Source organism: Apis florea, unplaced genomic scaffold (assembly GCF_048593485.1).
Source record: "Apis florea isolate Af1SG1 unplaced genomic scaffold, ASM4859348v1 contig_2293_pilon, whole genome shotgun sequence".
NCBI lineage: Eukaryota > Metazoa > Arthropoda > Insecta > Hymenoptera > Apidae > Apis > Apis florea.
Window position 1 is genome coordinate 5,712,266 of NW_028256554.1, and position 14,745 is coordinate 5,727,010.

Below are 14,745 nucleotides of genomic sequence, written 5' to 3' on the forward strand. Positions count from 1 at the left end.
CGTCATCTCTCTTTTCCTCGGAACAGTTTCGATCATTCGTCTTCTTGGCTCGCGTCAGCCTCGACTTCTTTTTCCGGGAGACGATCTCGACCCTCGACCTCCATGACTGATAACCCCTTTCCATTCTTTCGTAGCATCTTTCTCATCCGAAGAAGAACTTCGTAGCTTTCTCGGTAAGTAAGCGATCGTGATCAAACGACGGTTTCATTAGGAAAAACCAGATCATCCAGCCGCGATAGAGGCAGTATAGTCGAGGATGATGTCGCGGTATACCGGCCGTTCCCTCGCTGTCATTGTTCTTCGTCTATGTTTCGTCGTCGCTGTCGCCCACGCGGTACGTGATTCCACTCTTCTTATTGCTCTTTCACACACCGGAAGGTTCTTGCTTCTTTGGTTACGTGGTTTCAACAACCTGGCGGGAAGATTTGTTTAGGGATTGATGATGGCTGAAATTGATGATGAACCGGGCAGAGAAAGATTTATTCTCGCTCTTTTTTGTTTCGATCTCTTTGAATGTTCTGATCTGGATTTAATTCTTTGGATGTTTTTTTGTTTCTTGATGCGGTGAATTTTTTTGCTTTTTTTTGATGACTTTGTAGGAAAGAACGTTTCTTTGTGAATGTTTGTGTTGTTCGAGGAACATGAATTGATCGAGGAAAATGAGTTTTGTTGAATTTTACGAACACCAGGATTTTTTTGTTTTATAGTTAAACGAGTGGGGATTTTGTTAATTAGGGATGAAATTTGTGACGTTTTGGATTTGGTTTTGCGTGAATTGTTGATTATTATTAAATCTTTTACGTAGTAACTGTTTTTCGTTCTTAATTGTGATCGTCGCAGAAGTATCTTATTAATATTTATTAACTAGATAAGCGCTGATAAGGTGGACGATAAAGAATGCGGTCTGAAAAGCAGAAAAATTGGTTATATGTGTGGGTTACTTTCGATAATGATTTTCAATGATTCTCTTTGTTTGTATCGTTGCTTGTTTCTGTGATGGCAAAGTGTATAAGAAATTTAATACATTCGCGTACAACTATTATTATTTTTAAACATTTGTTTAATAATGTCGTGTGTTTAATGCGTTCAAAATTAAATTCTTGATTCAGATCAATAATAAATCGTTAATGCTAATATTTTTAAAATGCACAAAATTCTTTCGATTTAAAATCTATCGTTATTCTTTATAATTCCACGTAACACGACCTATCACAATTTAAATACATTTTAAGTACTTTTATCTATTCACACTTTTCTCGATTTTTAATTTACACATAGATCTATGATCCCAAAGAAACGACAACAAAACCGCCAAAACGAAGAGAACCGGTGCTTCCTTGGTATTCGCCTGGTCCAGTCGATTCCAGCGAAGATCTATCACGTTCTCCAAAATGGCAAGTGGATTCAGATTATCCGATTCCTCGAAAACCGTACGTAATAGAGGTTAGGAGGGAAATTTGGAGTCCCTGGAAAAAGAACAAGGGAAGTGAGATCGAGCAGAGAACAGAGATCACGAGTGATTCTCAAAGCACGACAAACTTTGAGCAACATGACGATCTTTCTTCGAAGTACAATGACAGACAAGAAAATGAACAAATAGGAATAAAGGATGAAGAGTTTTACGAAGGAGTACCTGCTGACAGCACGGTAATAATTTATTTGAAAATTTGTTATAAATAATTTTATACAAATATTGACTTCTTTCAGATTAAAAGTTAGAAACATTATTTTGATTAGGTTTATCTCAAATGTTAATTACGATCGTTGAAAAATAAAATTCATTATCTCAATTAAACTTTATTAATATTAATAATATTTCAGTATCTACTTTGTTGGAAGTTTTCTTCAATAATGATTAAAACGACAAAAGTATAATTTTTCTTAAAATTTTTATCACTTTTCCAGAAACCTCGCGAAGAGAAAATTCTTGTTTCAACGGAAACGAAATGGAGAGTGGCTCGATACGACTCAAAACATGGCGTTCAATGTCCGCAATTCGATTCCACTGGACAATTCGTATATCCTCCGGATTGCAAATTTTTCGTGAACTGTTGGAAGGGCAGAGCTTTCGTTCAAGCATGTGCTCCTGGCACACTCTTCAATCCAAACACGTTGGAATGCGATTTTCCGCAAAAAGTGAAATGCTATGGCGAGGAAATTAATGATTATTATAATTTCCCAACGACTGAGCATTTAGATTCTTCTAGGTTGCAGGTCTAAATTTAATTAGCCATTAATTAAAGTCTTTGGTCTTTAATTTATTGTAATTGAAATTTACAAAATATTTCTTCAGGAGCCAAAATGTCCGCCTCATTTAACAGGATTGATAGCACATCCCTCGGATTGTACAAAATTTTTACAATGTGCCAATGGAGGAACGTACATAATGGACTGTGGTCCTGGCACCGTGTTCAACCCTGCTGTTATGGTTTGTGATTGGCCACGCAATGTAAAAGGTTGCGAAGGTAACAAAATATTCAATAATTAAAATTATACGTGTAATTGATAAAAATGAGATAATTATATTATTATATTAAAAAATTTTTATGAATTTATGGAAAATTCAAATTTATTTTATTTAGTTCTCTATTTATATAAAAATATAAATTAATATCACAATAAATTATTTTCCTCTAATATAGATGCCTTGAAGTCTGAAGAAGGGACGACAGAACCATTAGTTCCTCCTGATTACGAGGATCATGATGGAAGATTGCGATATGAAAAGCCTCAAGCAAAGAAAATTACTTGTCCCGATGATTACACAGGATTGTTACCGCATCCAGAAACATGTAAAAAGTTCCTTCAATGCGCGAATGGTGGAACATTTATTATGGACTGTGGCCCTGGTACTGCTTTCAATCCTTCCATCTCTGTCTGTGATTGGCCATATAATGTCCCTAGTTGCAAGGAAGGTAACCGATGATAATGATGATGATGTTAATGAACCGTAATATAATAAAAAGCACAAATTTCTTCTGCTGTACTCAATCCTAATTTCACGAATTTTAATATAGATAAACAGCAAACGGTCGATACTTCCTTCAAACCTTGGCCATCTCACAGTTCTTCGGATTCAAGAACTTGGCATCAGAAATACAATCACACGTCACAAAGTAATTACAAATTACAGATTGCACATCAACCGCACTACTATGTTTCAACATTCATGTTTCATTTAGGAACAGATTGGGATCCCTTAAAACCGACATGGAGGCCAATCTTGAAGAAGCCATATTCTCCAACTAATTGGCGCGATACATCGGATTCAACTACCCCACAGCCGCAACGGCCTCATCATCACGGATCAAGTGATCGAAATAACGATAGATTCCATCATCATCATCACCATCATTATCATCGTTATCCATCAATGCATGATCCCAAAGACACTGAAACGCAACAACCTGTTCCTCCATTCCATCAACCGCACTCTCAAACATCTGGAAACCAGGGAGTCGACACCGAAAATTGGCATTCCAATCACGGACACTATCACGAACATCATCATTATTATCACGGTACTCAAGATAGGCCGGATATTGTTCCTAATAATCCTTGGACAACCGAAGAAACCGATCAACAGACACAACAGTCCACTTTTGACAGGAGAAAGGATCAGGAAGATACTTTCAATCAAGGATTCGATCATCGTGGTACTCAAGATAGGCCAGATGCTGTTCCTACTAATACTTGGACAGTGGAAGAAACTGGCCAGCAGGCACAAAGGCCCACTTTTGACATGAAAAAGGAAACTTCTAACGAGGGATTCGATCATAGAGATACTCAAGATAGGCCGGAAACTGTTCCTACTGATACTTGGACAGTCGAAGAAACTGGACAGCAAGCGCAAAGGCCTAGTTTCAGTAAATTGGGCAAAGACAATGTTTCATGGAACGAGGATAGTGATCAAGAATCCACGTCTAATAGACAGGAGAGGATGGGTCCTGGATTTTGGCAGACAGGACTTGATGGAACTTCGACTTATGCCAATCGTAATAATCGACCAGTGGATAATTCGAGATTCGACACGCAGATTGTAGGGAACAGAAGAATTTGGAATCAAACCACGAATCAAAATAGTTTCGATAATTGGAATCAACAGGGACGAGGACAGATGCCAAATCAAAATCGACGTTGGGATCAAGGTGATTTTTTTTTCTTTCTTAAATTTGATGGATCGATGTCTTTGTATTTATAAAGAAAAATCGGAAGGATTAAATTTAGAATTGGTATTTGGAAATTTTAAACAATTTTCTTAATGAGAATTTATTAAAATTCTACTTGTTACTTATAAAGCATGTTTGTATCGAATAAAGATTGGCATGCATGGCTTGAAGCATGAGGGTTATCGTTCTAGTATGTTATGTTGCATGTATGAGCATGGAAAATTAATCTTTACGCAAATGAAATTTATGTGGAAAAATTCTACAATCTGAAAATGTAAAAATGTCTTTTTAGACAAATTTTTTCTACGATAAACTGTAAGTAAAATTATATAACAAAAATAATCAGTCAAACATATTATTATAATCTTCATTTTGGACAAATCAAGATGCTAATTATCACACAACAGGTAAATAACTTTGACAAATTATAACAAAATTTAGAAAATTTATATATTTGTATCGTTTTATTGGGAAGAAAGATTTTATTTTTCTGATATAATATAAAATATAAGATGCAATAAACAATTTTAAAAATTAATTGTTTTTAGGTCCTGCTAACGAGGATGACAAATTCCGCGAAGGAAAATTTAGACCTAATATTTATCAAAGCACAGCTGATAGACAAGCAGATTCCAAGTTAGATACGTCGAAAACGAACATTTTCCAACATTCTAAAGGCCAATTTGGACCAGGTATGCGAATTAAAGATACATTTTTAATATATCTAGAACAGCGAAAGAAAACTCTATAATCAAATGATATGACGTTAATTTAAATTTTTTGTCTCATTATCGTATCTATCGTAATCATATTCTTTACATATTTTCTTTTACTAATTTTTGTTACAGGAGTAAAAAATACAGCATTTAATTCAACGAAGTTTAATCCAAATGGTATATACGTGAATATAAATAATACAAGAGGTGATTTTATCACAAAAGAAATCGAAGTGAATCAAGGCCACTCGAAAATGAGAACTTACAGGCCGAACGATCTTCCACGTCTGAATGAATTCAACAAAAGTGATAAAAATATTTACATCGATTCCCGAACAAGCATCGATAACATACCACTTACGGTTCTTCAACCACCGCCCATTACTTCTAATAATCACCCTTCTGGATCGAACGATATCCTACACAATACGAATAATTCTTTTGGACATCGAACTCACAGGTATCATTGGGCATATAACTCTTCTGCGAATTCTGGAAATTTGGCACACTCTGGTAATATTTATTTTCAATCGCCACAATTTTATTATTATATTTTATTCAATAATAATTTTAATTATTATTATTTTCTCAGGTGCTAATTATAACAATCGTGTGTTCGTGCCGTCACAGGAACTTCAACCACCATATCCATCCCTTAATAAGTTTGCTCCATTTTTATTAAATTTCTCAGGAAGCAACAATTATTCTCCAATACCATCCACCAATTTGCAACCACCAGATAACCACCAGTCTACAAATGTCTCAAGCCAGTTGCCGGTTTACGAGAATCAAAATTCTCCCAATTTTCAACCCCTAAGTCAATTGACTCCTCCGGTCTTCGAATCGAACTTCACTGGCCGATATCCAAACGTTCCATCGACAAATCTCGAACCACCTGAATTCAATAATTTCTCCAACGATTCCTCTCGCGTCGTCACAACTGATGCGACACAAAAGATTCCACCTTCGAGGCCTTCGACAATTCCGTCAAAAAAAAGATTCATCAACATCGAGAATTCCGAAAACAGTGCAATTTCAACGACCGATCCAAACGTGCCTACCGTGTGGATCGATTACGAAAACTCTTCGACGATCGAGCATCGAGCATCGGATATTGTCGAGCCTGCGTCTCAGGAATCTGAACCCGTGGAACCTGTGGAAACTGTGGACGTGTTGAGCGACAAGAAAGAGTGGAAACCTGTATTGGTTTTTAAAAATGTAACTGAAACGACCACGAAAGCTTCTGTTATTATGAAGATCGATAAGAAGAACGTGGATGTAGATCTTTTCAATATAGACGCTGCTCCTTTCGCGAAAGGTAAGTCTAATGTTGCAGTTTTCGTGATTTTCATATGGTCGTTTTTATCTACAAAGGTTCGACGAAGTACAGGTAAGATTCTCTTTTTCTTTAATACTTTTTTAACAATTAATTGGCTTTTGGCATGTTTCTGGAAACTATTTGTTAATCATGGGCTTAAAAAAGTAATAACTAGACTGTGGATATTCGTGTAAATTTCTATTAGTCGTGATCATACAAATTTAATTTCGTAGTTTTATAATAACGTGATAGTATTGATAAGTTTCACGTGATCTGTTTAGTTCCTCGAATAAATTATTTATCGATTTAAATACACATAGAAAATTTTCACTTATTATTTTTTGATATTATTGTAGATGTTTAATTCTAAATGAGAAAAATATTACTTTACAGAGGAGCCACCATTTCCATCGTATTATATACCACCAGTGCAACCATTAGATCATTCCAAGAAGACTGCTATGCCAACACCAATTTCCGGTCAGGTATGAATCATTGTATTGTTTAAGTCGTGACGTTACAAATAATTTATTTATTAAGCTTTTCTGGTAAAATTTCTTAGGTGATTCGACTTAGAGGAGGGTCTGGACCTCACGATGGATACGTAGAAGTTCAAGGCACGAATCCCGGATGGGGAATCGTTTGTGACTCGAGAAATGGTTGGGCCTTAAAAGAAGCACACGTCGTATGCAAACAGCTTGGATACACCAGGTACTTTAATTTATTCAAATTTTAAGATATTAAGAATTAGAATTCCGTATAAAATTGTATTAATTTAATTTTAAGAAAATGAAGATTACTTTTTAATTTTAAGACAAAGAATTTCACAATATTATTGATTAAATTTATTTTGCGTACTTCGTGAAAATGTTTTAAGGAAAAATTCTTTTTCACAGGGGCGCCGAGATGGCTTGGCAAGGGAGAAATGGTCGAAATGGCATGCCAACTTGGATAGCCGCAAATTCTGTCTCGTGTCAAGGCGACGAGGATAAATTTCAATCGTGCAAGTAAGACGCCACGTATCAATGACAATGCCTTTTTACAGATAAAACAGTTTTGATATCAAATGACGTTAAAACAACAGTCAAAGCAAACATTGCATAAATTATCCAGATAATTATCACACGTTATTAAGAAACACATTATTAAGAAATGTCGGGCCGAATTAAAAAATTTTGCTTCGTTGAATTTCGAGGAAATTATTTTAAGAAATCGTGTCTCGTTCTTACGCAATGTTCATCAAACGTACACATTTCGTCACGATCTTCTTCTCAGAATTTTTTTACATAATAAATGTGTAGAATAGATATTTTATTGCGTTAAGAATTTTTTCTTTAAATATTTTCATAGTATGATAAGTCATGATGCAATTTCCATGCAAATATATTCTGATATTATCCATTGATGTGTATTTCTCTCTAATTATACTGACATTCATATTATTTCAATTTTTTCATTTGAACTAGAATCGTCTCCAAAAATTCCTTAAATTTGGATATTATCTATCCTCTCCAAATTTTCAAATATCTTTTCACAGGATAATCATTTGCAAAACTTTCCCATTTTTTACAAAATATTTCTATAACTTCTACAATTGTTTCTACAATTTCTCTTATTGTTGAACGCATCTCTTCAACGTTATTTTATTTAAAATCCTGCAGATTCACACACGTGCAAGAGTGTCGAGTGGAAAGAGACGCGATTGGAGTAAGATGCGCGCTAAATCGGGTCGCCAACTGTCGCAAGGATGAAGTGCCACACGAAGGACAATGTTATCATTTGGCGGAGGCGGAGAGCGGGTTGAACCATCAGGAAGCTTTGGATTATTGCACGAATAGGGATTCGAGACTCTTAGATATCACGAGCCAGGCGGAAAACAATTTCATCTCTGAATGGTTGGTGCAAGAGCAACCAGAAATCGCTTCGATTATGACTTCCGGTGTTGGTTTCACCACCATGAGTCATACCTTGTGGATCTGGGAAGATTCTTCCCGCGCGAAATTTAGGTAGATCGTCGTACGAGTTTTTTTTTTTTCAAAATTTTTAAGAAAGTATATTTTACATTAAAATACGAAGAATTAATGATTGTAATGGAATATTCCATTGTTCCTATTTCTACAAAGATTAATGATATTTATTATCCGTTTGATAATCCGTTTATCGGTATATTAATTAATTGGAATTAGATTTACCAAATGGTGGCCAGGTTGGATGGAAGATAATAAACAACCTCCGTCCGTGGGTACCCGCCCACGTTGTATCGTAATGAAGCGTAAATTTCCATGCCACGAAAGACCAGACTCGATTTGCGTTGCTGATTACTTCTTCTGGGACGCTGAAGACTGTGCTTCTTCCAATAAAGGCCACTCTTTCATTTGCAAGAGGCCCTATGACGACATCGGTGCGAATTTTATTCTTTAATCAGCATTATTTTAGCATAATTGGCCCCTTTGTTCTCATTGATACTTTATCTAGAAACGAACCACTATTTTGCACTACTTTTTCTTCAATGCATTTTCATTTAAAAGAATATATACCATTTTGAAAATTTGAAAAGAACATAAGAAAATTTGAAAGGATATGTATTCGTCTTTTGCAGGTTGTATTTATGGAAAGGGAAGTCAATATGCCGGAAACGCGAGTGTATCAGCTTCGGGGAAAGATTGTTTATCATGGGGCGACGAGAAAGTCGCTTATCCACTCGAAGTAAATGTTAGTTCTCGAATACTTATATTTTTCTACTTTTCTTCTAATTGGAAAAGTGAAAGAACAATTTTTTAAATGCTAAATTATCTATATAAAACAAAAAAATACCATCTTTAGGTTGTTAATCGAGATATAAGAGAAAAATTGAAAAACCACAATTACTGCAGAAATCCGAATCCGAATAGAGAGAACAGGCCATGGTGTTTCACGGGACCACGTGCAGAACGCGAACATTGTGATATTCCACCTTGTGGAAATATAGGTATACAACAGAAGATTTTTTTTAAATTTTAACTTTTATCAGTGTTTGTATCAGTGTCGTGTACAATTATTTTCCTCAGGTACTCAAAGGCGTTCGGTGAGTCAATGCAAACCTAAGCATTTCGAATGTTTACCAGGAGAATGTATTCCATCGCCATGGGTTTGCGATGAAGAAGAGGTAACGTCTTCTCAAATAAAATTTAAATGGAAAATAATCTAATTCAAAAAAAAAAAGGAAATTTTACTTTAAATAATTAAGAATGAAGAAAAATCACGAGTGAATTTTCAATGTATTTTTTAAATTAATAAGGATTGTACAAACGGAGCGGACGAGAGAGATTGCGTCTCGCACATGGATCTCTTCAAAAAATACTCGAAGCAGAAGCTAGAGGGGTATGACGTTGAAAAGTGGTTAAACACGCCACTGAAGACGTGTGCTCTCAGATGCAAAGAGGCTGACTTTATTTGTCGATCTTTTGCACATAAGTAAGTAGATTATTATTGGTACAAATTGAAAAAAAGAATATGTATAACTTCTTTGATTGATTTTTCAGAGCAATAGAAAATATTTGTCTTTTGAGCGACAGTAACATAGGAATGACGGGAAAATTGAAGCCCAGCACGGAATTCGATTATTACGAGATGACGGACAGAAGCATGAATTGCGAAGGAATGTTCGTTTGTGAAAATCAAAAGTGCATAAATCAAAGCCAAGTGTGCAATGGAAAAAATGACTGCCACGATCGGAGCGACGAGAATGTTTGCACTGTAGAAAATTTGGATTACGAAATTCGGCTGGCTGGTTCAGATTACGATAACGAAGGCAGAGTTGAAGTCAAGAGTAAGTAAATCATTGTGTTGGCGATTCAAATCGATGAAAATCACAGAAGATTGAACTTTTTTTCAAGTCGAAATTCGAGAAATGATGAAATGTAAGGAGAGATTGAAAATTATATTTCGATTTATGATGTTAAGAATCTTTGCAGTTTTGGGAATTTGGGGGCAAGTGTGCGACGATGGTTTCGGAATGATCGATGCCGATGTAATTTGCAAAGAGCTTGGTTTCGTTCTTGGCGCTTTGGAAGTCAAACCGGGAGGGTTTTATGGAAATATGGATCCATCGACAAGATTTATGGTCGATCAATTAAGGTGTCGAGGAAACGAAACTTCCTTACGCGAATGCGACTTTGAAGGGTAATTTGAATAAAAATGTTAAATAAAAAAAATATAAAACTTTCGCCTTAAAATGTAATTATAAAATAATTTCTGAAAATTACGTTCCATTCTTTAAAGTTGGGGTGTTCATGATTGTCAACCAGAAGAAGCCGTAGGTATCGTTTGCAAGACTGCAGTCAATACTTGTCCAGACGGCCAATGGAAGTGCGACAACAGCCCGATGTGTATTTCAACTGCGTTTATATGCGACGAGGTCGTCGATTGTCAGGATCGTTCAGACGAGAGCCCCGAACATTGTAACGTGAGCAACAAAAATTAGAATAATCACATCAAATTAGACAAAATTAGATAACAAGATTTTTAAAAAATATTAAAATACATAAATTTTCGAACCACGTTTCACTATTCAAAACTTTTCAATATAAACTTTGATCATAAAATAAACCTTTAAAAAAAATAAAGAAATTCATGATTTTTTACATTCGATAGATAAAAGAAAGAGTGCTCTTTAAAATCCATTTTGTTTCATATCGATATCTCAATTCATTTCCGAGATACATAGCGAATTATAGCGCGCGAAACGAATATAATATGAATGGGGTTTAAAACTCTCACGATTGCGATCTACTTTTTTTTTCCTGGAAATGTGTACGCACGGCTAATAGTAGTAAAAAAAAATGCTGAGTCATCGTCTACCGCTGACCAACGCACGTGGTCAGTGAAAGCGCGCGAGTGAGAAGTTGGATGCGAAGAGCGAGAGGCAAGACGCGATTGCCAAAAATTACGTTTCGCTTTGAATCGCCATATCTCCGGAACGAGAAATGATATCGACTTGAAACAAAAAGCATTTTAAAGGGGAAGGTTTTCTGCTTCATGAAACGTCAGTAATATCGCGTTTTAACTACGTGCTTGGAATTGAGAGGCGATCGAAAAATAAGTTTAAATGGGTATATGAAAAGTTTGAAATGAATCAATTTTGGAGCAATTCGATGAAAAGTATGAATTAAGTGTACGTTTTCTAGATAATATGTTACGTTTTGATGAATTATTAAGTCTGGAATTAAGGTGGAATTTTTAGTTCGAATAATTTTTGAAGATTTGAAAAAAAGAAATTGAAATGTGATTGAATATTATTTTAGGCACCGTTCGAGATACGTTTGGCGAATGGAAATACGCCTTACGAGGGAAGGATCGAAGTTCGTCATCATGGCGTGTGGGGTACCGTTTGCGACGATGATTTCTCGAATACAGCTGCCACGGTGATTTGCAGGTCTTTGGGATTCGGTGGGCGTGCTCTGGCAAAGAAAGATGGATATTTTGGACCAGGAGAGGGGCCGATATGGCTCGATGAAGTGAGTTTCGTTAAAAAGTTAAAAAACGTAACTCATTGTTAACAATATGTCCTTTGAAATGATCCAAGATCGAAAGAAGTTTCATCTGCACATCATATCCCTGCGGTGTTAATTAAATCGGAATTTATTTCTCGAATCAAGGTTTTCTGCTATGGAAACGAGACTCAGCTGTATCGATGCGAGCACAATCATTGGGGTGAGCATAATTGCAATCACGAGGAGGACGCAGGTGTGATTTGTACACCTGGAGATGTTAACGACTCCAAGGTAAATCGAAACATTCCCTCTCGAAGGAGGGATAGTTTGATTATAAGTTAAATCGTAATTTTTTTGGATTTATATTTAATCAAATTTTATATACGTTAGATAGATGGCTGTGATGCGAACAAATTGAAAATTAGAGAATTAATTTGTTGTTCAATAATTTGAAATAAAATTCAAGATTAATTTTATATTAAAACAATTTTAAGAAACGTACAATATGTACGAAAAATATTAGAAACAAAATTTAAGAATAGTTCACAGTCATCATTATCATGATTAATTAGTTAATTAAACTTAATTCAAGAATAAAATTTATTTTTATATAGTGTAATATTTGCATAGTGTGTGTATATATATATATATAAAGAGAAAAGAATATATTGAATAAAATCAGTTATTAAGCAATTTAATCAACTACTATGTTGTAATAGTAAACTATCGATAGATTTGTAAACAATCGATAACACACTCAATCTTAGTTCAATAAATGATGAACTTGCGCAAGATTGACTTGTTTACTTCAGTCCTTAACCCTGGCCGCATCCCCCTTCTCCGTTCTCTAATCTACGAATGCAGTTATCGAATAAATAATTGCAGTTCAATTGGGAGATTGCACCGCCTATGCCGGAGAAGAACATCAATGATATACTTCCGACCAATTGCGGCAGACGATTCAAGGATTTCAATGAGGACGAGGATCTCATATTCCAAAAAGTGGTGCGAGGTAACATTGCACCTAAGGGCTCCTATCCATGGCAGGTGAATCAGATTCCTTTCCTTTTTATTTTTCTTACAATCTTCTTTTTCATTTATTCGAATTTATTTTCTGGATTATTTTCTCATACGTTGAAATCTTTATATTAAGAGGAATTAATTACAGCAGGATATTTTTATTTTACTATTCTTTCTCGCTTCTACTTTTGTAATTTTTTTTTTTAATTTCACTCGTAATATTTTCAGGCTAGTATTCGCGTACGAGGATACAGCAAATCAAATCATTGGTGTGGGGCAGTGATTATTTCTCCTTTGCATGTGCTCACCGCCGCACACTGTTTGGAAGGTTACAATAAGAAAACTTACTTCGTTCGTGCTGGTGATTATAATACGGAGGTAAGTTGATCTGAGATGTTCTAACGATATTGTCTAACGTTTAAAACGACACTTAAGAATTTTAAGAATTTGTTTTAAAAATATTCTAGATAGACGAAGGGACAGAGATCGAGGCCAACATCGAGGATTATTACATTCACGAAGAATTCCGTAAAGGTCATCGAATGAACAACGATATCGCACTCGTATTGTTAAAAGGGCGAGGAATACCTCTTGGAAAAAATATTATGCCAATTTGTCTGCCATCCGAGAGAATCGAGTATCCGGCAGATCTTAATTGCACCGTCAGTGGATTTGGCAGTATCGAGACTGGAAAATCAAGTAAATAGCTCGTTAAGGATATCGTTAATTTGTTAATGCTTTCGTTAATGCTCAGATCAAAATTAAAAATAGATTACTTTTATTTTTTTATATTTCATTGTATTTCTCTTATTTCAATGGATGATCAGCTTTCAAGGAGAAAAGTTACAGCTGAATACATTTTTCTAAGTTTGAGAATTTTCCTCGAAGTGTGATATGTTGATTATCCGTCCTATAGCTCCTTCCAAAGATCTAAGATACGGTTGGATACCGTTATTAGATCAATCCGTGTGTCGTGCCGAACATGTTTATGGCGAGCGTGCAATCAGCGATGGAATGGTCTGCGCCGGATATCTTGATGAAGGTATTGACACCTGTGACGGAGATTCTGGAGGTCCATTGGTGTGCTTGCACAATGGTAACGTAACAAAATTGATTTCAATTAATTAAACTTAATATTACTTTGGGTAATATAATAAACTTAATTTTGCTTGGAGTGAAATATACTTATTCAAAGTTGATGTATTTTAAATAAATCTAAAAAATAATAAAGTACACGTTAATACACGTAATTTTAATAATGATATTTTTTTTATTTTTCTCGAAGGCGCTTTCACGTTGTACGGTCTTACCAGCTGGGGACAACATTGTGGAAAAGCCTATAAACCTGGTGTTTATGTCCGAGTTTCTTACTATCGACAATGGATCGATCAGAAAATAAAAATTTCCCTCGAAGGGAAATAAAAAATACTTTTTTAAAATCGTGATACGATCTTATTACAAACAATTGTCTATGACGTACAAATTTTTTTTATTACTTTTTTTATTACAGATTAAGTCATAGATTAACATGCAATTATTTTAAAATCATATTTTTCTAGATATAAGTCATTAGATTGGATTATGGATATTTATGCGTTCATGGAAAAGTTAACTTTTTAAGTAATTAGTAAGTAAAGTCTAGATAATATAATAATATATACAGAATACAAAATAATAATATAACATGACATGATGATAAAGTCTCGTATCATTATGGAGTGGCTTTTCATGATGAGCTATAAAGTTTAAGGGGTTAAAAATGTAAAAAATGTACAAACTGTGTATATAAAGAATGTATAAAATATCCAAAGTAAAGATACTCGGTATAATACTTAATAGGTGAAACAAATTTTTATCTAGGTGCTATTTGCTTAGTTTATGTTCCTAAAATGTTCCATAAATATCCACAGTCTAATTATTTACTATCATCATTACTATCGAAGTGTTATTAGTTATTTAACAAGTATAGCATGTTTAATAAAGAATTTTTACAATTATTTGTATAATTTTAGCGATTACTTTATTAGATTAAGAAAAAAAAAAAGGATTGA

General features: G+C 34.8%; 1 protein-coding gene across 2 annotated transcripts; it reads left to right on the top strand.

Annotated features, from left to right (window-relative positions):
- The first annotated feature begins 150 nt into the window (after positions 1–150).
- Positions 151–14,691, top strand: LOC100867206 (uncharacterized). Of its 2 annotated transcripts, XM_031917155.2 has the most exons (29): positions 151–334; positions 1,279–1,647; positions 1,906–2,214; positions 2,294–2,465; positions 2,643–2,915; positions 3,018–3,116; positions 3,183–4,148; positions 4,718–4,861; positions 5,018–5,398; positions 5,478–6,203; positions 6,597–6,688; positions 6,766–6,914; positions 7,100–7,210; positions 7,865–8,209; positions 8,390–8,604; positions 8,803–8,915; positions 9,027–9,171; positions 9,251–9,348; positions 9,481–9,656; positions 9,725–10,011; positions 10,157–10,364; positions 10,464–10,647; positions 11,486–11,698; positions 11,840–11,965; positions 12,560–12,721; positions 12,923–13,072; positions 13,162–13,393; positions 13,611–13,790; positions 13,980–14,691. In XM_031917155.2, exons 1-29 carry the CDS (start codon positions 257–259, stop codon positions 14,114–14,116), a joined length of 6,840 nt encoding a protein of 2,279 aa, XP_031773015.2. In that variant the 5' UTR covers positions 151–256; the 3' UTR covers positions 14,117–14,691. The 2 variants fall into 2 exon arrangements, with proteins under 2 accessions (XP_031773015.2, XP_012343251.2); XM_012487797.3 differs by lacking the exons at positions 4,718–4,861; positions 5,018–5,398; positions 5,478–6,203 and having other exon boundaries at positions 167–334.
- The last annotated feature ends 54 nt before the right edge of the window (positions 14,692–14,745 follow it).